The sequence below is a fragment of the Benincasa hispida genome, chromosome 4 (assembly GCF_027475165.1).
Source record: "Benincasa hispida cultivar pf3 chromosome 4, pf3_genome.v1.1, whole genome shotgun sequence".
NCBI lineage: Eukaryota > Viridiplantae > Streptophyta > Magnoliopsida > Cucurbitales > Cucurbitaceae > Benincasa > Benincasa hispida.
In genome coordinates, this window is record NC_143481.1 from 9,093,578 (window position 1) to 9,119,230 (window position 25,653).

At 32.7% G+C, this 25,653-nt stretch overlaps 3 protein-coding genes across 5 annotated transcripts; 1 reads left to right on the forward strand and 2 right to left on the reverse strand.

The window, feature by feature from the left end:
- Positions 1-2,853: 2,853 nt before the first annotated feature.
- LOC120075787 (ADP/ATP translocase 1, mitochondrial-like) lies at positions 2,854-5,758 on the forward strand. Of its 3 annotated transcripts, none has more exons than XM_039029460.2 (4): positions 2,854-2,999; positions 4,056-4,572; positions 4,659-5,030; positions 5,145-5,758. In XM_039029460.2, exons 2-4 carry the CDS (start codon positions 4,069-4,071, stop codon positions 5,439-5,441), a joined length of 1,173 nt encoding a protein of 390 aa, XP_038885388.2. In that variant the 5' UTR covers positions 2,854-2,999; positions 4,056-4,068; the 3' UTR covers positions 5,442-5,758. The 3 variants fall into 3 exon arrangements, with proteins under 3 accessions (XP_038885388.2, XP_038885389.2, XP_090169080.1); XM_039029461.2 differs by having other exon boundaries at positions 2,872-2,999; positions 4,036-4,572; XM_090312954.1 differs by having other exon boundaries at positions 2,905-3,102.
- Positions 5,759-7,598: 1,840 nt separating this feature from the next.
- Positions 7,599-10,891, reverse strand: LOC120075543 (putative serine/threonine-protein kinase At1g01540). The gene is made up of 7 exons (XM_039029029.2): positions 9,703-10,891; positions 9,432-9,536; positions 9,180-9,302; positions 8,915-9,085; positions 8,682-8,811; positions 8,363-8,572; positions 7,599-8,129 (listed from the first exon to the last, which is right to left on the reverse strand). The coding sequence occupies exons 1-7, from the start codon at positions 10,344-10,346 to the stop codon at positions 7,947-7,949; spliced, it is 1,566 nt and encodes a 521-aa protein (XP_038884957.2). The 5' UTR covers positions 10,347-10,891; the 3' UTR covers positions 7,599-7,946.
- Positions 10,892-14,834: 3,943 nt separating this feature from the next.
- On the reverse strand, positions 14,835-18,346 carry LOC120075544 (uncharacterized). The gene is made up of 6 exons (XM_039029030.2): positions 17,486-18,346; positions 17,283-17,378; positions 17,109-17,174; positions 16,965-17,030; positions 15,487-15,810; positions 14,835-15,405 (listed from the first exon to the last, which is right to left on the reverse strand). The coding sequence occupies exons 1-6, from the start codon at positions 18,005-18,007 to the stop codon at positions 15,340-15,342; spliced, it is 1,140 nt and encodes a 379-aa protein (XP_038884958.1). The 5' UTR covers positions 18,008-18,346; the 3' UTR covers positions 14,835-15,339.
- Between the last annotated feature and the right edge of the window lie 7,307 nt (positions 18,347-25,653).

Genomic DNA, 25,653 nt, shown 5'->3' on the forward strand with positions numbered 1-25,653 from the left:
TCTTAATAATAATGTGGTCTAATATCTCAAGTTTAATTATATTGGAGGTAAATTTGATGCTTTTTGGAGGTGCCTTTTAAAGCCACACACACTTCTCTCTCTCTTTTATGTAACAAAGAATATTTATCAACGACTTCATTTGATTTGAACGTATGAAAACGATTTGTTTAATTGTTATTGATTTGGTTCTAAGTTTTAGGTACAAAAATCAAAATAAAAAATAATTACAAGTAATGGAAGTATTTTAAAAAAAAAGTGTATCGAACTTTCGACGGGTCAGCCATCTTCGAGAGTAAGTTTAGTAGAATGAGGAGTTCATACATACTCTCGATGTCGTCAAAACACTGTTGAGAGATAGTACAATGCCTAGCGTGGTGTTGACATCGACGGGCGTGAGTATCTCTTGATGGTGTATATATGGCATCAGGAGTACGTATGAACAACCGACGACATAGCTTTCTGCATCAGGAGATTATCTCCCAATAGGTATTTTTCGACTAATCTCTTAACACCCTTAAGTGCGTCGGGAGATGAGTTCCCAACATGTTGCCTTTCTTGACGAATTTAGGCGTCAGATACTTATTTCTTATAGTGTAATAAGCATTGTGTTATTTTTGTAGGAGGAAAATAAATCCTTTTGAATCACACAATTATGCTTGCAAAATCAGTAATCATCAAAATTTATGTTCCAAGTGTTCCAAATATTTTTAAAAAGACGTGAAATTCATTTTACATTGTCGTGAATAAACCTAAAATAAGATATATATAGTTTTAGCCATTAATTATTTTATTATTTTTAATTCATAGGTTAGATATTTATTATTTAAACTTAAGAAAATCTATATTCATCTGTTATTAAAAATTCATCAACAGAAGTGATGTTGTAAATATTTTTAGTCACGTGCACTCACATATATTTTATAGCTAGTCCTAGTAATAGTCGGAAAAAAAATCTCATTAAGTTATTTATGAAAATATTGGAGGTAAAAAAAGGGCTAGTTGCATAAATAGAATTTAAGCCCAAAATAATAGAATATGTAGTACAAGGATAAAATAATTGCATATATAGATCAAAAAATGATAAAAGACTAAAAAACCTATGCCTAGCCATCATTTTTTTTCGCTTCTTCCCATTTTTCTCAAATTAAAAACTATCACTGATAGCAGCTATCGGTGATGACCACTGATAGGTTCTATCAGCTGCTATCGTTGATAGCTTCTATCAATTGCTATCGATGATAGTTGCTATTAGCGATAGCTTTCAATTTTAGAAAAATTAATACAATCTTGAAATATTAACTTTTAATTTGCTATCAATTATTATTAGCTATCATTGATTCACTTTCATCAATTGGAATCAACGTTGAAATATTACTATTAAGGCTAGTGGCTATCAATGATAGATTTATAAATAGTGATCAACTTTGAAAAAAGACTAATAACTTTGATTACCATAGTAGTTATCACTAATAATCTTTTATCATGGCTATCACTGATAATAGCTATCAGTCATTATCACTGATAGACTTTCATCAATTAGAATCAACCTTGAAATATTAATACTTAAGGCTATTAATGATAGATTTCTATAACTGGTTATCACCTTTGAAAGAAACTCGATATATGGATATCACTTAAGTTTTATCACCGATATTACTAACATTACTCATATTGTGGTTATCAGTGATAGCTTCTTTCACTGACAACATCACTAATAAGATGCTATCAACGATCTCACTGATATCATGCTATCAGTGACTATCACTGATAACATGCTATCAATGGTAGCTTCTATCATCGATAAAGTGTTATCAGATAACTTCTATCATCGATAACATGTTATTAGTATTAGCTCCTATCATTGGTAACATGCTATTAGTAGTAGCTTCTATCAATCACAACCACTAAACACCTTTTTGCCCCTTTCTTGTTCTTCCCAAACATTTATAAGTCTCTTTTCTTTTGGATGATAGCTTCTATCACTGATAAATATTCTATTAGTGATAATTTCTAGGCATTCTACTTACATTTTAGTTTGAGATTCAACTTTATTAATTAAATTCACTAAGTTGGCTATCAATGATAAATTTCTACAAGTGGCTATTAACTACGAAAATATAATCAAAGATTAAGCTATTAATGATAGAAAATATTAGTGGCTATCACTGATAGACTTTCATTTGCTATTTATATTTATTATTTGTTATAATAATCAAACTTAATGATTGGCTTGTTGGTGTTAAGTCACTTATGAATTGAATACTTTCAAGTTATGCGTATGGAACTAGACTCATAACTCTTGTGAAAAAAAGTGAAGAAGAAAAAATTCAAATAAAGGAAAGAAAAACTTTAAAAATAAGAGAAAGAGAAGAAGCAAAAACGGAAGAAAAAGAAAGAAAATTAAATAGAAAAAAGGAAGCAAAAACTGGAAAAATGAAAGAAAAACTAAAAAAGAAAAAGAAAGAGAAAGACAAGAAGCAAAAAATGGGAGAAAAACAAGAAAATAAAATAATAAAAAAAGAGAAGAAGCAAAAATCGAAGAAATGGAAGAAAATAAAAAAAAAATTTATAAAAAAAGTAAGAGCTGAAGAAAGAAAAATAAAATAAAAAGACTAAAAAAAGTTGTACAACAAAATAAGACAAATGAAGGCGAAATTAGAAATTAAAAAAAAAAAAATCAAAGATTGACTAGTCAATTCATCTATATTTGTAAATATTTTAAAAATATAATATATTTTTAAATTTTTTCTCTTATTCTCCTCTACGTTACGAATATCCAAAAAAAACATTTATGTAATGTAGAAAAGTCGTATGGGTAAGGCTTCGATAGGTAGAGGCCCAACCTGGCCCATTATCGGCCCATTTTAAACCCTTTAATTCGACCCTATGTTGCAGCGCCAAACCCTCTCTCCGCCTGAATTTTCGCATTCTTCCCACGCGACATTGTAGCCGCGGCAGACTCCTCCCAAATTCTCTCGCGGCCATCAGTTTCTCACAAGGTATACTCCTCTTTCTCTCTTTTAGATCCCATCATTTCTCTCTCGATCACTCTCAGTTTCATCCGCAGATCCGCTAGTTCTTCATACGTTCACTTTCTTATCGGTTCGTCTTTGGTAAAACCGATCCTTATTCGTCTCTCTTCCCAACTTTGGGATCTGATCCGTCGCTGTTTGATAAATCCCGATTTCATGTGCTTCAGTTAGTCCGATTCGTCTGTTGGTCTTCTCATATTCATTTCTAGATCGGGATCTGTAGGCTGATTTTTTTTTTTTTTTTCTTTTTGGTTGTTATACTCTCCTTCCTAATTATACCCCATATGGTTGATTACTATTCACTTTTACTATTGCTGAATTTCTGCTGTTGAAGTTTGTGAACGGTATCTCTGATGATGTGAATTTTCTGTTATCGTCTGTTAGTCTTCTCATATTCATTTCCAGATCAAGACTATAGTTTGTTAACGAAATCTGTTTTCATGAGTTGTATTTTTCTAAGCCTTTCATATTGTCATGATATTATTGACTATGGCCTCTTATGGGTGAGTAGGTCTCGTGTGGTAGCAAGTGATTGCCCCCGTTGTTTTACTCTAGATCAGCGAATTTTAGTCATCATTCTATTCTGTGTTCTTAGGGATGCTCCGTTGTTTATATGCTTTGAGCCAGATCTTAATGGTGTGCTTGTGTACGTTTTTTTGTTATCTTATTGATTATGTTTTGTTATGACGATTTGATATTTTATATATAACACAGTCGAGGAGCGGATGCCTTGGTAATGATCTCTCAAACTCGTCTGGTGTTGCTATTTATCAATCCTTGGCGTTTGTCATTACAGCTCTGTTTTCAATGAAGATTTAGATAGTCCACGTTTTGTCATATTTAAAGATGCTTAAATTTTTAACTTTGTTCCTCGATTCTGTATAAATCTCATTTTTCTTTTTTAGCCGTCGCCCGACTAAAACTATGGTCTTGGCCCATCACTGTAGTGTCTCTGTGGGAGCCCTTGTTTTAAATTTGAAATTAGAGTTTCTCATCTGATCAGGACATCGGGAATTATTGCAGGGAAGAAGTAGCCATGGCTGATCAGGTTCAACATCCCACCATCTATCAAAAGGTTGCTGGTCAGCTCTCCCTTCAGTCGAGGGTTGCTTCGGGTTTCCGTTCTTGTGACGATGGCTTTAGGAACCCTACACTTTATCAGAGGCGTGCATCAATTAGCAATTATACAAATGCCGCTTTCCAATATCCTGCTGTGCAATCCTGTGTTGCTACAACTGATCTTTCTAGGGTTGCCTCAACTGCCTCCCCCATTTTTGTTGCTGCCCCTGTGGAGAAAGGACACTTTTTGGTTGACTTTCTTATGGGTGGTGTCTCTGCTGCTGTGTCCAAGACAGCCGCTGCTCCAATTGAGCGTGTCAAACTCTTAATTCAAAATCAAGATGAGATGATTAAATCTGGACGTTTGGCTGAGCCATACAAGGGTATTGGTGATTGTTTTAAGCGCACAATCCAAGATGAGGGTTTCGGTTCCTTGTGGAGAGGAAACACTGCCAATGTCATCCGTTATTTCCCCACTCAAGTGAGTAATTTTCTTCCCTTGTTTAATTTTATCTCCTTTTCTCAACTGTTTTGAGCTAATTGTTTTGTGGTTGTTACTTGCTCCAGGCATTGAACTTTGCTTTCAAGGATTACTTCAAGAGAGTTTTCAACTTCAAGAAAGACAGGGATGGTTACTGGAAATGGTTTGCTGGCAATCTGGCATCCGGTGGTGCAGCTGGTGCTTCATCCCTTCTTTTTGTTTACTCTCTTGACTATGCTCGTACCCGATTGGCAAACGATGCCAAAGCTGCCAAGAAAGGTGGAGAAAGGCAATTCAATGGACTGGTTGATGTCTACAGGAAGACATTGCAGTCTGATGGTATTGCTGGTCTTTACCGTGGATTTAACATCTCTTGTGTCGGCATCATCGTGTACCGTGGCTTATACTTTGGAATGTATGATTCTCTGAAGCCCGTTTTGTTGACCGGGAAGATGCAGGTCAGTTTGCTGGTGGTTTCAGTAGTTTTCTGCTGGTAATTGGGTTCACCAATATATAACCAATGTTTGAATTGCTATGTTCTTATTAATTTTACTGTTTTTGTCACTCTGCAGGATAGCTTCTTTGCTAGCTTTGCCCTAGGTTGGCTCATCACCAATGGTGCCGGTCTTGCATCCTACCCAATTGACACAGTTCGTAGAAGAATGATGATGACGTCTGGTGAAGCAGTGAAGTACAAGAGCTCATTGGATGCCTTCTCTCAGATATTGAAGAACGAAGGTGCCAAGTCTCTCTTCAAGGGTGCTGGTGCTAACATTCTCCGTGCCGTTGCTGGTGCTGGTGTGCTTGCCGGTTATGATAAGTTGCAGGTGATCGTCTTCGGGAAGAAATACGGATCTGGTGGCGCTTAAGCTGGGTTAACCTCAAAGGTTTTCTTCATTTTTCAGATGTTGATGAAAATGTCTCCAGAGTTTTGGACTTTGTTCCGGCGATTTTTGTTTCCTTCAATAATTTAGTTTTGAAGGGAGTAATTCCCAAACTTTAATATCATTTAAAAGGGCTATAATTTAGTTTTGGACTGAGATGCAGAATTTTTAGACGTTTCACATTGGGGTCACCCTTTAGAATCTCAAAATAATTTCTCAGATAATTTGGTTCAAATTATATTCTGTTTATTTAAGCAACTGTAACATTCAATTACTTACAATTGAGGATGTTCTTCTGGGCTTGTACTGGTCTGAATGTTTTGTGATCTAAATTGTTCTAGAAACCAATCTTGATCTGATCTCTATCTTAATGATGTTTTTTTTTGTTCTAAGAATCTATATTCAATAAAGTTTTCTCGTTAAGAGTCCATATGTAGATCGAGAACTAGCATTTTCAAGCAACAATCGTTAGCATTCCGATGCACAAATGATTGATTTACTCATTCAAACTACTGTGGGTACTATTTTTTATTGCTGGTTATTTTGTAGCTGTAGTCCACCACCTTCAGTAAATAGAGTATCATTTCTGAATTGATCAAATGACTTATTTTTTAAATTAAATAGTTGTTAATAATACATTTTAAGCACTCTTATACGACGAAAAAAATATATGAACCTAGTCACATGATCATGTATGTTAATAAATATATGAATTCAATATCAAATGTTTGAATCTACTTGAAAACATCAAGCTCAACTAGAATAATTACTATCTCTAAATATAATTAGGAAAGCAAATCCAGTTTCACAACTAAATTTGACAAGTTGAATCTATCCAAATTTTGCTACTTCACCCACCATTAAAACTTTAAAATTATGTATAGAAACTCCAATAATTCACCATTTTAATACAAGTTCTGCACGAAATTAATTTCTATAATGACCAAAATAGACCATCTAAACTCTACAAACGACTACAACATTTTTTTTTTCCAACAATAAAAAAGAAGCTCAAATATAGATGCAAACTCTACAGACGACTACAACATTCAAGCTCTCTCGTTTCTCACACAACGGGACACCCTTGTTGAATGCTCGTGCCCACACACCTCCCAACAAACTAAAATATAGATGCAAACTTTCCAATGGCCAATTTAAATGTTGTCCAAAATCTAAATGGCCTAATAATGCATATTTGAATTATCTACCTAACAGACCCAAGATTGCATGAATCTTTTTTTCGAGAAATAATTTGAAAACAAAAGTCTAAATTATGAGATTACTGATATGTTTATGAGTTCATTTCAAAATCACTTTCAAAAAAGTTCTGGATATAACAAAAAGTGAGTTATCTGCTTAACTCATGACAATTCTCTAGTCAAACCAAAAACACTTGAAAGAAAAAATGTCAGATCAAAGGTGCATTTGTGAGTGCTTCTACCGAGTGTTTTACTATCACAATTATAGAGGAAAGTGCATTTATAACAAAATTTTCATCTTTTCCATGCTTAAATGTCTAAAATCCAATTAAGGGTTCTTAAAAAAAACAAAGAACAATCATTGTGTAAATTTGCCTTACTAGCATTTACTCTCAACACGTGCAAAATTCATAAGAGCAAAGGAAAATGAAGATTCAAGATAGCAAAGTGCCTATATACACACACACACACATACATATGAGGGGGGGGGACTAAAACAGTGACCCGTAACTCAGGCTTTTTAGGAACTAGAAAACAGAAATGCCAAAAAGTAAGAAGCAAAAAAGAAATCTTATAACTTTATACAAGTAACAGTACCAGAAGAACTTAAAAGAGGGTGGTCCAAGATTCTAAATACAAACACACAACAGTCCTTTCCTGTAAACCAAAAAAATAAAGGTCCTACTACACAAAACCAAGTCCCCACCTCAACAGTAATGCTCGTGAAAGTGTAGGACCCCAATTAATTCTAAACACACCCACCAAACTTCAGTAGGACCCTAATTGATTCTAATCACACCCACCGTACTTCAAGGTAAAACGTACTCATCTCGACTCTTTACCATCCTTAATTTAGGGCATTTCAGTAAATCCACCTTATAGGGTTTAAGATTTAACACGACCTTACTTGAACAGGATTTGTTCTATAGGTTGTACAACTGTGTCCTTGAATGCTAAGGATTTAAGATTTAACCAAAAACTTGTCAACTATGCTTCCAAATGTTATAGTTACAGTTACAGGTACCTAATTTTGGTGAAGACCATTAAAATGAAACCCAAAACTGAGAGAGATTAATACAAAACATTATACAGATTGTTTGATACAGTGCAACAATAGGGAGAGACTGCAGAGGAAGGAATTTTTAGGAATTCTTTCCAGCAATTTGAGGAACGAAATGCTGGGGATCCTTACATTATAGATTGTGACCTGATTGATCATATTGTGAGTTGGGTATACCAGTTCATGCAGAAGCCTCCCTGTCATTCATGATATGAAAGAAAGGGGGCAACATCACCTTAAAGTGTGAGGTTCGCGAGGCTGTTGTTCTTCAAGTTCTTGCTTTCTCCATAGATGTCGGCTTGCTTGGGTCGCTCCACTTTCATATCCACTGCTCTCTCCAGATTCACTCACAAGCCTTTCCATGAGCTTTTCCTTCAGTAGTGATCGTCCTGGTTCCCGTCCCACTCTACGATCCTAAAACATTGAGGAGAGACAATGTTGGATCATAAGATGTGGAAAGAAGAAACACCAGGGACAGAATTTAAAGCAAATGAACGACAATCTTCTAGGTTAAACAACTCATTCAATGATTCTTTTTTAAATACTTTTTAAATAAAGACTAAAAGAAGCAAACAATTTTATGGAACGAAGATAGTATTCCACAGATCAAAGTTGGTTGAAGTATAGTAGAAATGTAATTAACTCACATCTCGGAAAGGAAACTCGTCAGCTTCAAGCATATGAATTACGTGCCCCATTTTAGGCCTTTTCTGAACATTAGGATCCACACAGCGTAAGGCTACTAAAAGAGCACGCTTAAGTGCCCTTGTTGAAGGCTTCTCAGGCAACTTAGGATCCAGAACCCCCTCTGCATTTCGATTACTAACCATTGTTTTAAGCCATTCAACTAGGTTGACCTGAAAGTTAGATCCACCGATTGACCATGAAAAGTTAAGGGTGAAAATAGGAGCCTGTATAGGGCCCTAGTAATGCAATAACAAATAGTCTGGATGAGTGAAAACAAACCTCTCCTGAAGGGCGGCTATAATCTACTGGATTTCTCCCTGAAATTATCTCCATAATGAGGATACCAAAACTATATACATCACTTTTTTCATTTAACATGCCAGTACTTGCATATTCTGGAGCTACATATCTACAACACAACCCCAGATGGCAACACATAAGTTCACTCCGTCAGGATCGTGGATTCAAATTAAAAATCAAGTGACACATTTCACACTAGAACTTAAACTAACCCGAAAGTTCCCATCACACGAGTTGTCACATAACTCCTCTCTGAGCCTAGAAGCTTTGCCAGGCCGAAGTCAGAGACCTTTGGATTCCACTGCTTGTCAAGCAAAATGTTACTTGACTTGATATCACGGTGAACAACCTTAGGCTCAAGCCCCTCGTGGAGGTATGTTAACCTGTGATTTCATGAAGTCATAACCATGGGAAAACCTGCAGAACATAACTTATCTACAACCAAAATAGGGAAAGCAAACACAATGTAAAGCATACCCTTTCGCTGTTCCAACAATTATATTCATTCGAATGTCCCATGTGAGAGGGCTACATGGTCCAACTTCTCCATGAAGCCACTGTTCCAAGTTTCCGTTATCAATGTACTCGTAGACAAGTATCCTACAACAAGACAAGCAGAATGCACACATGTTCTCAAATCCTCTAGAGAGTGTTTTACATATGGAAAAATTCCTCATTTATGCAATTTCTTAGCTTCTACAGGATTAATTTGGAGGAAAATCAGAATACCTGTGAGCTCCTTCAGCACAATAGCCGAGCAAACGCACCAGATTCTTGTGGCGCACACGTCCAATTGCTTCCACTTCAACCTTAAACTCCTTCTCAGCCTGTCCTCTGATGACAAGAAATAGTGCATAAAATTTCTTCCAATGCAACAACATAATGTATCAAATTCAGTAGTGGATCCTTGTAAAATAAGATCAGTGCTCGTATTATAATGACATAACTACGAGAAATCATAAGGATCCGTATGAAAAAGAAACAAAATGAGAAGAAAAACCTGTTGTTGAGCAAATTTTTTATAGCAACCACAGTGTTGTCCTCAAGAACACCACGGTACACGATACCATATCCACCCTCACCAATTACATTTTCATCCGCAAAACTATTAGTAGAATACTCGAGCTCTCTGAGAGTGTACCAATGTCCCCAACCCAAATGCGAAACCTCCGGCACAGCCATTGATGCCTGATCACCAGACCGAGCCTCTCCGCTACCATGGGACGAACCGCCACCTCTCTCCGGGTACGAAATCCGGTGGTCCTTACCAATTTCAATGTGAATTCTATGGCGACCACTAGGTGGGCTTCCTTCTTCCGTCTGAAGCAGCATCGCTAAAGGCTCTGCCTCCGGCAAAGGCTCGGGGTTAGAAGCTAATTGAACTTTAGGGTCAGAATGAGTTGGGTTCCGAGAATGGTCGATTCGTATTTCCTGGATTTCTTTAGACACATTTGGGATAATGGGGTTCTGCGAGGGTTTAGATTTATTAGAACTGTTACGCCTGGAAGTGAACCAAAGCGAGATGAGGAACAGAACGATAACAATGGCGGCACCAACGCAAATACCCAGAACAACCCACAAGCGCAAACCGAAAATGGAGGTCCGCTTCGAGAGCTGGTCATTCAAGAAGGCATAATTAGACATTTTTCCCCTTCCCTTTTCTTCCTTTCTCCACCTTCTCCACCCTTGTTCTACAAACCCCTCAAGACTGTTTTTCTCGCGGAGACAGCCACAGAAGGAGGAGGACAATCACTCAATCAGTTGAGTGGCAAAAGCAAGGATACAATAAATCGAAAAAATGAAGACAAGAAACTAAACTGCACATTCCACTCATTCATTCAGTGGGGTTCACAGCGAGAGAGAAAAGAGAGAGAGAGAGAGAGAGAGCTGGCATGATGGGACTTCAAACTTCAACAATGGAGAAGAAGAAGAACCAACAAACCCTATAAAAGCCAATCCATTTTTTGACCCCTCTTCCCCGCTGTGGCTTAGCTGAAATTCCACGGTAAGTTACAAATCATTTCTGAATTTGAGGTGGGCTTCCATTTTTTTTTTTTCATTTTCGTTTCAGATTCTTTCTCTTCCATTATTTTATACGCTGTTTTTTCAGTAAGTAAACTGCTTGAATTGTGTTTGTTTGATCATTAGCCTTATAAAATATGCAAATGAATTGATGAACTAACCCATTTGTTCAGAAACACATAGTAGTGACAAACACCTTTTGTAGTATCTGATTCGTATTGCTACAATACAATAATGATAGTGTAATTGGTAAAGTTTTTAATTCAAAGTAATTTGTTGGTATATATAAAGATAGTGATCACGGACTTCGTATTAAAAGAACAGAAAAGGAGAAATTCAAAAAAAATATGTAGTGTTTAATTAATTTTAGCATAGATCAAGACTACTTAATTACTTACAAAGTACCATTGTAATTTTGTTTTATTTTTTTCTTAGGTGTTGAATAAACATTGAAAATTAAGTCATTAGATACTACTTTCACCTCCAAATTTCTTCCTTTATTATCTTGGTTTAAACAATCAAGTCAAATTTTGAAAACTAAAAAAATAGTTTTCAAAAAGTTATTTTTATTTTTAGAATTTGATTAAGAATTCAATCAAAGATGCAAATCATTCTAACAATTGTGAGTGATATAGGTTTAATTTAAAAAAATTAAAATAAAAAATCAAATAATTATAAAACGAGGTCGAAGTTATTCTATTTTTTTATTTTAATTTTGGTAAATAAGTTTAGCTTCTCCTCCTTTCTTTTTACGGAAAATATGAATTTAATATGCAATTCTAAAACCATTGTGTATCATATTTTTACTAATATAGCATTAGTTTGACTTTTCTCATGCTAAATGTAATTTGTAATTTATTTTGTTTTTACCTTAAGTTTGGTTTTTATTATTATTTTTATTTAACATCGACCTATATTTGAAAATACTATATGACGCTGTTTATTTATATGCCTCTTTTCATTTGGCTTTTTAGAAATATTCTAAAATTCTGGGTGTAGACTTTAGGGAACTTTGGTAATACTTCTATTGGTTTTTACGCGTTCAATTTTTTAAATTATTAATAAATTGTCTTTTATGCTTTTGTGATCATAAAAGTAAGTCAAATATTAAAAAATAATAATAATAAAGATAAATATTACTCAAATAATAATAAAAAAGATAAACAAAATTTTGGAATTTTACGGGTTTTTTCCCTTTTCTTTTAACTCAACCAAATGAAAGTTAGGTATTTAAACTTCTGACATATTGGTCCCTTGGCATTAAAAAAAATTTCCCACTTATTTTTTAGTAAAATAGGGAATTATCATCTAGGTTTTGCTTCTTTTTTTTCCCAAGAAATAGTAGACATTATTTTATTTCTCAAACAAAAACCGATTAAGAAATGAAAAAGTTGGGGGAATCATCTAGGTGTCCCTACCACTTTCCTTATTCCTAATTATTAAAAAAATACATTTTTTTTCAAAAGATTTTTTTTTTTTTCTTTTTAGATCATTGTATTCTATACATATATAATTTTTTTAAACCAATTGAATATCTTAACTTCAAAATTATAACACGAACATTATGTCAATTTAATTATACTCGTTTTAACATACATACTTAAAATATTATATTTAAAGATGACTTTTTCATTTAAAGTAAAGAATTTAAATTTTGTTGGCATGCGATGGTATCATTCATAAATTAAAGTGGCCTTGTTAAAAAAAAAAAAAAGTCATAACAAGTTCATTGGTGATTTTTTTTTAAAAAAATGTAAGCTTATATTAATAAAAGAACAACTTTCTAAACCCAAAATTAGTAATTATTTGACTCATAGATAAATATACGAGCTTTATAGCTGTTGTGATTGCTTTTTCTTTAGACTTGTTGTTTCTTTATATGATATGATAGATAGAAAATATATCCACACAAATAATTTTGAGTTTTGTACGAAAATATTCAAACATTTTATGATTGTAGAAAAATAAAGTCATTTCTATAAGAAAGTTCTGTATTACAATTCGACGTGAAAAATAAAAATTTATCTTTATTTTATAACATATTACTAGAAAATTAGACGTGAAATTCTCAAATAGAGAAAATGTATCAGTTGATTAATCATTTTGGACTCATTTGATAATGTTCATGTTTCTTGTTTTTCATTTTTTAAAAAATAAATTTGTTTGATAACCATTTTTGTTTCTTGTAACTATAATTTGAAAAACGTTTTTAAAAATAGAGCCAACATTAAGAAACTAAAAAGTAGGTTCTCTTATTTCTATTGTTATATATATTTAACTGTCCAAACATTTGAACCATCTCACATTTTTTTTCCAATAGGTACAAGGTGCCTAGACAATCATTCTTTTTACTCCTCTAGTCTTGAGTTTGAATCCCACCTAATGCAATTTTTGTTTGCCCTTTTGTTCTTTTATATTCTTTTGTTTTTATTTATTTTATTTCTTAACTTTTTTTTTTTAATTCTTTGTTTTTATATTGTATTGTTTTGTTGTTATTTATCATATCTTAGTTTAATTTTTCTTTATATTTTTTTAGTATTTAGATTTATATATTATTTTAATTTTCAATATGTAATTTTTTTTAATTTTTAAATTTTAAATTTTGTAGAATAGTATAATTGAGATAGATGTAAGTTGAAATCATTTAAGACAATCGCTCGAGTGAGAGTTTGACATTGTCGATCAAATTTGTACAACATTTGAAGGATAGATACAAGTTATTTTCATATTTAGTTGTGCGTTGAAACGTATTTCAATTAGATTATATAATTTTTTTTATAATTTCTTTTTGATATTGAATGTATGACATATCTTTTTTATATACATATTATATTACTGAAAAAAAAAAAAAAAGAAGAAGAGAAAACAAGAAACGAAAAATAAACAAATAACTTGAGTGAAAAATAATATTGCAAATTAAACTTTAGCAATATATAAATGATAAAAATATTTGTATTATAGTTATTCATCTTACTTCAGGACTTATGGGTATTTGATAATGTAAATGTTTTATAATTATTTTTAAATATTTTTCAAGCATGTTTTATATATTTATTTTACATAAGTAAATTATATTTAAATTATAAAATAAGAGAAAAGGTAAAGTAAAAAAAATATAAGAAACGAGAAACAAGAAATAAGAAATTGTTATCAAATAAATATATATTTTTTATTCTTGATTTATGTTTATGTTTCTTTTTTTTAAGAAACAAGAAACAGTTGTCAAACATATTTTTATTTCTAGTTCTAAAAAAAAAACAAAAAACGAAAACTTTATCAAACAGTCTATTAATTATCAACAAGTATCACCCCAAAAAATCATTAAAAAATTGTCAAATGACAGCTTATCCCTTAAACCTACACCATTTTTTGTCTAACAGATCCTAAGCTTTTCATTTATATTTAATAAAACCTTAAACTTATAAAAATGTGTAACTAGTCCTCAAACAATATAAATTTATGAGTAAGACCCTAATATTTTAAATTCTAATTCACAAAAATTGAAAGTTTAAAACCCTATGCGACATGTTATAAAAACTTATTGTACTTAAAATTAAGAATTTACAGACCTATACGATAGTCAAGGGTTAAGTTCAATACAAATTTTGTTCTTCAACTTATAAAAAATAAAAAGAAATTAGTCCTGTTGATTAAAGAAAAGAACTCACTCTACCTATCTGCCTGCCTGCTTAGTGCTTTAATCAATAATAATGAAAATAATAATGGGTAGCTCAGTAGTTAAGTAATAACTAATAATAAAGAGTGTCAGTCAATGAAACATAATTAATTACCTCTCCCGATAAAATAGAGTTTGACTACTGTAGAGGCTGCAGACCCTCCTTTTTCTAAGGGCACCCCCAACCTTTTCTTTTCCCTTTTTCCAGAAGGCCACCAAAATTCATCTTTAATCATTCATATGTATTTGCCCTTTACTCTTTACCCTTTACCTTTTACCTTTTACCCTTTCTTATATATCGTATAAGAATTCACATCAACTTGGCCCAATTTGTCCCTATTTTGGGTCAGTCTCACTAAGGGAAGAATCTGGTCCTCGAGGGTGTTTTTATATAAATGATGGAATTCAAAAGAACAAAGTTACCAAACAGCATATGAACAAAGTTAAATTGATATTATCATATATTATAAAAGGATATTTATCTCAAAATATCCTGCAAAGAGACAGACATATTTTTTGTTTTCATTTCTTGACATCATTACATGGCAAAATAATTGATCTACTTCACATCAATGAGTACAGATAGTGCTTCAAATTGGTAAATGGTAAGGTAAGGAAGGACCACCATTTTTTGCTTCTTCCCAAAAACATTTGGCAGCTTCTATCACCTTTCTTTTCAGATAAAGCAGAAGAGGTAGATTTCTGCATTTCTATGTTTGCCTATTCTATTACTTGAAGAAGATGTTTCTTAAAAATAGAGTCGAAGGATAAATATCAAGATTATGTTGTTAAACCTATTCTACAATAGATTTATGGTAAGTGTAAAAATAGAACTTTTTGTAGTTTCTGTAATGTTTGTAGTTGAAAATCCACAAGGAAAGGAATTGCTTCATTAAAAAGGCCATACTCTAGTGAGCAGCATCCTGCACAGGACTACAACTAAGATGCTTCTGCTGACTCCTCCCCTGTTTGAGCGCAATCTAACCGTGCAGCTGGTTGGGCATCCTACATGTTTGCAAAGAAAAATAGTTGGTACCAATTTCACTAACCCAGAAAGAAGTTGGTTAATGTTATTATTTTTGTCACCTTGAAATCAGAGGAAAGGTCAAACTCCGCATTGTAAGCCTGAATCACAGGTTCAAAACCGAAAGCCGTCTCTGAAGTTGAGTTGTTTGGTACAGAAGGGATGGCAACTGACTGATCTGAAAGGTTACATTTGCTGGAAAGATTGAATGTAGATTGCATAGGACACCCTTCATTCCTAGTAGACGATGTGTCTATTCCTCTTCTGGATGTTAGAAATGCATTTCCTACATCAAAGTCCAACCCCATCTGAGGTAGTTGAATTGGCTGCAGCATTCCTGGCAAGCACATTGGTTGCAAACTCAAGCCATTTCTCATTGATAACATCTGCAAAGCCAAACGTCGTCGATAGCAAGTTTAAATATGTCCATCAAACAATGACCACTTTCGTGGACCAAAAGGAAAAAAATGGAACAAGCTCTCACTAGCTCCAGACCTCACATAACATGCATATGATAGGAATGCTATTAGTAAATAATTAGAGTAGTGGGGGCATATTAACATAAGTCAAGGAGTTTGTTAGAGAAGTTTGGTTATAAATACAACAAGTGGAGGAGGTGGGAGATAGATAATATGTGGTGAAATGCATTAGGGCTAGGGAGTATTCTCAAGATTGGGAGGGTCCAAATACATCGAACACTTAGTTTCTCGTAATTCCATTATTGTTTATAGTTTAATATATTCAAGTTCTATCAATTTCAATATAAACCGGAACTGAGCAACGGAAACAGGGAAATTTTTTAACTAAACAATGATCGAGAGAGGTAGTATTTCTGCACCTCATTTCCGAGATTGCACCTGTCAAAATCCATGAATTATATCATTCTCAAACGTAAGTTATGCTAGGAGAAAACCTTTACTTCACAAACCATCTTCTCTTGATAAGTAGAATTTTGGTTATGCTAGGAAAAGGTCAAACTAGACATCATCTTACAGTAACAAAGAGAGTGAAAAGTAATCGACAAAAAGTGGTAGTGGCCGTAGAAGGAGGAGATCTTCAGCCTTTTTCAGCTGAAAATATCCCAGTAATTCTCGGAATGAGTAACAGAACTCCTAGACCTTTGCTGGAATAACAATGGCAAGCAGAACTATGGATTTAGAAAATTATCAACACTCGAGAGTCAATAAATTTCATAATCAAGTGGCTTTTCTCTAGTAAAGTTTGGCCACAAATAAAACTAGGATGCAACTGTTTGGATATTCGAAGTTCTCTGATTGGTTTGCAACCCTAAATCAAGATGTTCAGGCACATTTGATTCATATCATGTGGACAAAAAGAACATTACTTTTTGATATATCAGCACATAAGATTCTGTGGCCCAAATTCATGGACTATTTGTAATTAGTACCCAATAAAAACGAACGAGTGCATATAAAGAGAGATGAGTCCATATCAAAGAAAAGTGAAAACGTGATCAAATTCTCAGGTCCATATGCATACAAAACAAAATCAGTAAAGAAAAAAAAAAAAGGACACCCACCTGGACTTGAAGTTGAAGCTGCTTCAAATACTCAATTGCTTCGTCCAACATTGAAGCTTTGTCCGTCTGTCAAAGCACAATCTCATTGTAACTCCATAAACTTAAAAGTGAAACTGTCATAATCTTGAATTTTGACGAACATACCTTGTTTGAATTGGGAATTAGGTTCTGAAGGGCTTTCATTTTCTCATTGATCCTCCTTCTTCGTCTCTGGCCCACTCACCAACAACATTAGCAAAAGTTAAGCAACCAAACGCCTCTTAGTCTAAACTTAAAGACGAGAATGCTAAGAAATCGGGGACCCAAAATGAAACTGACCTTCTCCGACATATTATGGACCTCAGCGCTTCTACTTCTCTTGGACGAATTTCGAGGCAGATCAGTACTGGATGGAACTTCCGGCACATCCCCACCCTTTAAAAGATGGTCGAATTAACTCGAGGATAAGCAGAATCTTCATTTGGGTACTGGAAAAAAAATGGTGAAAACTGAGAAAACAAGAAGCAATTGTAACAAATTACCTCGCTATCGCAACTGAAATCCCCAAGATCATTTTCAGACGATAGACCCCTTCTCTTCAACGGCGTATTCGAATCGGAATCGACAGCGCCGGAGGAAGAAAACGCGTTGTCCGAATTTTCTTTAATGAAATCGCCAGGATCCGACAATTTCACGCCGCCACAAGTGGAGTTGACAGCCAAATACGAAGTATCAGCAAATCTCACATCCCTAACACTACAATCCGACAAAGCGTGGTTCAAAACACGACTGGACTGAAGCCGATCCTCGGGGACATCGAGCATGCAGGACACACCAGGAACAGAGGTGGAATCCGGTCGGCGAGGAAACATCGGCGGAGAGTGCCAAGGAGGTTGAGAATGCAACAAGGGCATGAACTTGTTCTTGAAGGAGACGCAAGAAGGGGAAGAAGCAGAGGAAGTAGTGGTTTGAAGATGGTGATTGATGAAAGAAGAGAAATCTTCAGGGTCATGGGGCAAACCCACAACATCAGAAGAAGGGGAAGTTCCGTAGAGATCCGCCATGATTGAGGATCAAAAGGGGTTGGAAGGAAGGATAAAAAATGAAGGATTACGTTGGGTATGTTGGCTTTGTGCGCAGAAACGGTTTGGAGTGGAAGGAATTATGTATTTGTATCGTATTTCTCTGCGTTTGTGTGTACTTTTTCTTGGATTCCGTCTTATCTTTTAGCGTTGGATGATTAGTTTTGTTGGGTAGAAAGCAAAAACAAGGATTAAGGATTTTCATTAATGGTGGATTTTCTGAAGTTGCTGACTTCTGGTCTGCCTCCCGAGGTTCAACTTATCGCCTTCCTTCTTAATCCTAACCTCCCGCCTTAATCTTCTGTCTTTCACTTTTCTTTTTTTTCTTTTCTTTTTTAAAATTTTCCTTTTTATACTTGAGAGAACCCATCAATGGCTTCTTTTTCAAAATTTGGCCCATTATTTCTTTTATTTACAAACTTTTCCAAAAATAGAGGATTTGTCTTTTACCTAATTTCCCTTTTTGTCTTGTTTCTATAATGATGTAATTAACGTGAGTAGTTGCTTTTATGCAATCCAAATTTTCTTTGATTCATGACCAATTTGCCCTTCGTATATGATCTTTTTGTTTTTTTTTTAAAATTATAAATGGGTTTTTTTTTTTTTTTTTAAGAAAAAATCCCCACCTTAAAAATATTAGATCCATTAGCTTCCAATTGTGTGTCTACGTAACATTTTCTAAATTTAAAAAAATAACTAATTTATTATATTAAATTTTTAATTTTTTTGTCTAATAAATCTCTAAATTTTTAAATATTGTTGAATAGGTCAGTGACCTACAACATTGACAAAATTGTAAGTTTGAAAATAATTATATACAAATAGATGGTGAAATGGCATATCAGTCCTTTAATTAAGTTTATGAACTCCACATACCTAAAAACTTGAAGGTTTAAAAATTAATTTTGTAATTTAACTATGTAAATTATATTTGAGTTTTTTACTTTGCATGGTAGCTATTTTAAAAAGTTTTATTAATGTTTGTTTTTCACTAAACTATGTTCATGCTGCCGTTTACATCCTAAAATTTTGAGAAGTTTTTTTTTTAATATAAAATTTTAAAAAGCTTTTGACTATGTGGTCGAACTTTTGATTGTTATTTATTATAATGTTGTAAAGATTATTAACAAGATATTAATATAATTGACCATAATCTATCTTATTTAACATACGTATTACTTCAAATATGTTATGTTTATTATTTCAAGTGTTACTCCAAATAAACTCAATTTTTTTTAAAAAAATAATAATAAAAGAAAAAGAAAAAGAAAAGCATTAAACTAAATTAAAGCTTTTAGTGCAATGAAATGTCTAAATTTACCATTTAACCAAAAAGGTTAACTCTTTTTTTTTTTTTTTTAATTTTATAGTACTTACTATACTATTGTTTACCATTTTCATTAAACTTTACATTAAAAAATAATAATACTAATTACTTTTCATAATTTATTTATTTTGTAGACTAAAAAAATAATAAGAAAAAAAAAACTGAAAATACTAGCTCAGTTCTAAATAGGCATTGTTGGATAAGAATTTTTCATTTTATTTTCCAGAAAATCCTAGCATACACTCACAATTCTTGTCTTATTATCACCTAAAAAAAACACCTTCGAATTTACTTTTAATCATCTTCGCATGTCTTCCATATACCACAAGAAGTAAACAACCTGTTGTCACTAATAAATTTCTATATTGATCCACTTTACTAATCACTAATGTATTGAGCGTTTTACTAATTGATTTTAGAATGGGTTGAAATATATTTTTAAATATTTAATTTAAAAAATAAGTTATTTTAAAAGAAATTAGAGTGTTGGGTAATCACTCAAAATAATTTTTTAAGTGTATTTTAATCAATTTTTATAAAAAGTGTTTAAATAAAATTGATTTTTTTTTTAAAAAAAAATACTTTTTTCCTCAAATCAATCAATATGAGCTCTTAGTCATCGATAGATTTGAAATACGATTGAGTGTTTTACTAATTGGTCTTAGGATGTGTTGGAATACATTTTCAAGTATTTAATTTTAAAAAAAAATAAGTCTTGGAAAAAATTAAAATGTTTGGTAACTATGTATTTTAATCAATATTTATGAAAAATGTTTAAACAAAAATGAGTTTTTTTAAAAAACATTTTTTTTCTCAAATCAATCCAAACGAGTTCTTTGTCATTGATAGATTTGAAATACGTTAATAGACAATTTTTTTTTTATCATCACACATTTTTAACTTGGGTTGGATGTAAAATGTATCATATCTATAAATAGTTGTTGTTTGTACTGGATTTGTTATTATTTTGAGTTGAATTGTCATATTAAAATTTAGAATAAACAAATAAAAAATTGTTTTCAAATAAAGAAAAATAAACCAAAATATTTATAAATAAAACAAAATTTCACTGTTTATCTACGATAGATCGCGAAAGACTACTATCTGTGTCTATTCATGTCATGGTAGACATAAATAGTAGTCTACCAAGGTTTATCACAAATAGACTATGATATTTTACTATTATTTGTAAATATTTTTCACAATTTGATTATTTAAAATAATTTTTCATAAATAAACTCTACATTGATATTCCTCCATATAACTATTTCTTTTTCTGAAAAAAGTGGGATTGAAAAACTTTTCAAATCTTAGCTTAATTTCAAAAGCAAACAGCAAAAAACTTGATATTTTCAATTTTTTTATTAGAAAAAAACTGGTTAATACGAAAAAAGTTTGAAAAATGTTCATATATTTTTTTCCTTCTAAACTTGGAAGGTATTGACTTTTTATCCTAAACTTTTAATTTCATTAAATTGTATCTAAAACTTTGATTCTTGTTGTAATGTTTGTTTTCAACTTAAATACAATAAGTGTGTATTGTAGTCTTTCTTTTAACTCTTTGGTAAAATTTCACTTCATCAATTGAACAATTTTCATGTGTTGTTAAGGTTTAATATGAAATTATTGAAGACTCAAAAAGGGAAAAAAAATCGGTTAATAATTTTTTTTTCTTTGTTGAAATTTAAAAGCTTTAATTTTTTTTTTTATTGAATTGTCAATTTTGTGAATTAGTAGGACTTAATTTTGTGTAAGGCTTGGTTTGTTGAAATAGATGACTTTCGATAGACTTTTACTTTATTTTTATTTTTTATTTAGTTGGTAAATTTAGCGAAAATTGAAGATTGGGTAAAATTACAATAATTTTCATAAGTTTAGGTTTAAATTTGATGAAATTCGAAGTATGGGATAAAAATTAAGACAACTTTTTTCAGCTCAAGTGTAATAGATAGATAGATAGGTATGTATATATTTTCAAAAATGAACTATAACACAACTAAAACATCAGTACTCAAAGTATCAAAATACGTGTGTATATATATCAGTATACAAATTAATCTTCTAGTCCAAAGAAAAAAGATTGAGTTTTTAAGGGGGTGTTTGGCTCATCAACATGAGTTGAGTTGAGTTGGTAAAATATACCAACTCACCCAAACTCTCCCTTCTTTCAAGACCCATTGGCCACTCTCATATTCTGGAAACTAACTCTAGGCTCTGACAACCACCTCTGATGAAAATTTCGACGACCAACTCCGGGCTCTCACAACCACCTCCGATGACAACTCCGACGATGAAATTCGGGCTCCAACAACCACCTCCAATGACAGTTCTGACAACCAACTCTGGGCTTCGACAACCTTTGCACGACTAACTTTGACAACCAATTTTGAGCTCCTACAACCACCTCCGTTGACTCAACTCCGTTGACCACCTTCGCGCTACCAACTCTGATGACCAATTTCAGACTCCAACAATAAACTCCGATGACCAACTCTAACAATCACCTCTGACTACAAACTCTAATGAAAAACACCTTCAATGACCACCTTTGAACGAGCAACTTCAATCACCCACTCGGGGCTTCAACAACTACCTCCAACGACAAACTCCAACAACCAACTCTAATACCAACTTCATGCGATTAAAATTCAGGCTCTGACAACTACCTCCGACTACAATCTCTGGCAAAATCATCTTCGATGATCAACTTCAATAATCACCTTTGCCCGACCAACACCGAGATTTCAAAATCACCTCCAATGACGAAATTCGACAACCAACTCCAATACCACTTTCATGTGACCAACTTTAGGCTCCGACAACCACGTCTAACTATAAAACTCCAATGAAAGCATCTTCAAAATCAACTTCAACAACTACCTCCGACTATTATAAGACTGATGACTGTTAAAGTATATTGTAGGGTTGTTTATATAAAAAAAAAATATTATTTTTCTACATTAAGTGCAATATTTATACGTCAGCAATTAAAAAAATATTTTTATTTAATTGAATTCACATATCAAATGAGTATTAAGAATATTTATATGAAAAGTAAGTATGTAGTTGAAAAGTATGTAACTTATTAAAAAAAAGATATAATGAATTTTTTTTCCTAAAATATTTTCCAGCAAGAATTAGTGAAAAATAGAGATTTGTTCTCTGATGATCCACCAAATTTAGAGGAATTGAAAATGAAACTGCTAAGCTAATGAAAGAGATTTAATTAAAAAAGTTGTTATATAGTAAAAGTATAGAGCAATGACAGGAAGAAGAGAAAAAAGAAGATGATAATGAAATTCATGGAGAAAAATTAGGAATCAAAAGTTTTGATTTCTTTTTGGTTTCTCATTTTATCTAACCATATTTCTACAAGAAATGTAATGGGTTAATTGATGTTCATTGACCAAGAAAGAAAGAAAGAAAAGTTCTAACAATTAAAAAAACAAAAAATGTAATCTATATTTTATTCAAATAAAGATGGGTAAAATTATTGAATAAAAAAGTTACAAAACAAAAATAGTAAAATCATATTATTTAGAGTAAAAAAAAATGCATCAAATATCACAAACATATGAATTCATGCTAAATAACTCTGCACCCCAAACACAGACATATGAACTCCAGACATTCTATCTCAACTCAACACCCAAATAACCCTTAAGGGGCATTTGGTGCGTGATAAAAGCAGAGAGTTGAGTTGGTAATTATTATCTGGAGAGTTAAATTTAGCTAAGGAGTTATTGTCCATGTTTGTTGTGCAAAGTTGAGTTGAGTTGGTAATTATTGTCTGTGTTTGTTGTGCAAAATTGAGTTGAGTTTGGAAGTCTGTGTCTGAGTGCAGAGTTGAGTTAAGTTGAGTTGGAGTATCTGATGCAATTTTTTGTGAATAAGATTAGTTATTTTTTTTATTTTATGCTTTGCTATTGTTGATTAATTTTCTTATACACGTATTTTCTCAAATCATTTATGATATAAATTGGACAATCTCAATTTTTTCTCAATTTATAGAACATGATAGATTATTTTTCATATTCTTTTCAAAAACTGTATAATTCTAATTCTCTTCAATCTGTAAAACATACCAACAAAATACATTTCATATTGTTGCTCAATTAATTGGTATATTGTATATTGTATGTATATATATTGAAGGTAATTATCTCAATTACTAATGAATTGGTATATTGTATGCATATATATTGAATCTTGCTAACTTAACATTATTATTTCACGTATCACACCGTTTATTTTTATATAATATGAATAATATATTTAGAATTGAAATTGTACATAGGATAATTACCGTTCATTTGATTATGATGGTGAGAATGTGATGTAATACAGTAACATTTTTCAGAAGATCACAAAAATAATATGAATTGACCGAACATGTGGCCGTTTCCAAAAAAAACCACAAAATATATGTTTTTTGGGTTGAAATATTAGGTGGTCAGTCTAGTGCGTCTGAGCAAGTAGGTGTGTATAGTACCGTAGTCATTTGTCTTCTGGTATAGCTAGAAAGAGTGTTTTTTGTATGTCCATGCCAATGATATCAATCAGGTCACATCTATCATCCTCAATGAGCCATTCAATACCAAATATGGTCTGAACTACCTCCTTCCGACGCCCAAATTCCATCTCATATTTCTCGGCTTACCACGCAACGAGTCTACCCATGTGCGCTGACTACATATTAGCAGTTAATCGCATGATGTCGATTATTTCATTCTGGAAGGTGCGTCGTTTCCTCTTACTTCCTCTAGATGGTTCTGCTGATACGCTCGCTCTGCTGGTGGAAATATCTAGTACACTTGCTCTCCCCGTGGTCGTGACATATCTCCCTGGTCTTCTTCCATTGCATCCTCAGGCAGTTGGATTTGTTCATTATCAGGGGTAGGGTATTCTTGTGACCCTAGCCGATTGAATCATAGAATAATCATTCGATTCTTTTTGCTCTTTGTATCATAATTCAATCAAAAAACTTCTAGAATTACCCCAATTTGTAAGATAAATAAAATTATTTTTTTCTTCAACTTCGCTGAAATCAGAATAGTTCTCTTCATTCTGATCCTACTACATTTGGATGAAATTTAATCGGATTGAAATATTTCTTCTGTTTTATTGATTCCTCTGAACTCAAAAAGAAAAAAATTGAATATCAAGTGGGATTTTTTATTTTAATGAATCCGTTTTTATTTTATGTTATTTCGTACTATGCAATTCCTTTGTTTGTGGGATCTTCTATTTCCCAGAACAAATTTGACATCATCACCACTGGTGGCTCGTAATAGTGCCCGGTTGCCCTATCCTTCCCAAACACATTTGATAGTTCATCATAATTGGAGAATGGCTTGTTCCACAATCCCTTCACGTTAGGATGACTCTGCATTCGTATATGGGAATGATATTAGAAATTATATAGAAACAAGTTCGGTGTATATTGTTTTATATTTTAAAAAACTTATTCGAACCCAGACGTCGAATATCTCCCTTTCCACCTGAATGCACTTAAACTTCTTGTTCCATCTGAACCCTGATTGATTTAACATCTCCGTTATTGCTGAATATTGTTTCTTCAGACTTCTAATCTTACATTCGATAGTGTTCTGGTTTAGGCCACACCCCGAATACTTCTCCTCCATTATGCGTTCCAAGTGTTGTAGATATCCTGGTCGAAAGATCTCATTGTCAAACTTCCAATCAGACTCTACCAAAGAGGTTAGGGCATTGTCCAACCCAGTGCCCTCGGCTTTTGTCCACGTATCGATCGTTTTCTATCGTCTGTCATTCTAATTCATCCATGCATACATTGTAAAGATATTACTGAAAATTAAACAACTTCGTGTGACATGTTATAAAATAAAAATCTAAAACCATGGATTGAAATAGTCGAATTAAAAATGTTCACGAGATAAATGAAGCATAGGAATATTGTTCAACAAATAGATATTATGTCTTTCTTAAAAAAAATAATCATGATCTTTGCCATTGAGAAAACATTCCGGTAGCCAAATCATCTCTAAATTTGGTCAATTCGTCTGAAGTCTCAATAATTTCAATATTCTCTCCCTCCGTAACAGCAGACACATGATTCTCTTACAGCGAATCATCAAGTGAAGCATCGATCCCCACTTCCCTTGTGATTATGTTGTGAATCAGGTAACACGTAGTTATCATTCGACATTAAACTTGTACCAGGTAGAAGGATTTGTCCCTAAGAATTGCCCATCGGCCCTTCAGAATTCTGAATGCACGCTCAATAATATTTCTTGTTGATGAATGCTTCATGTTGAAAAAT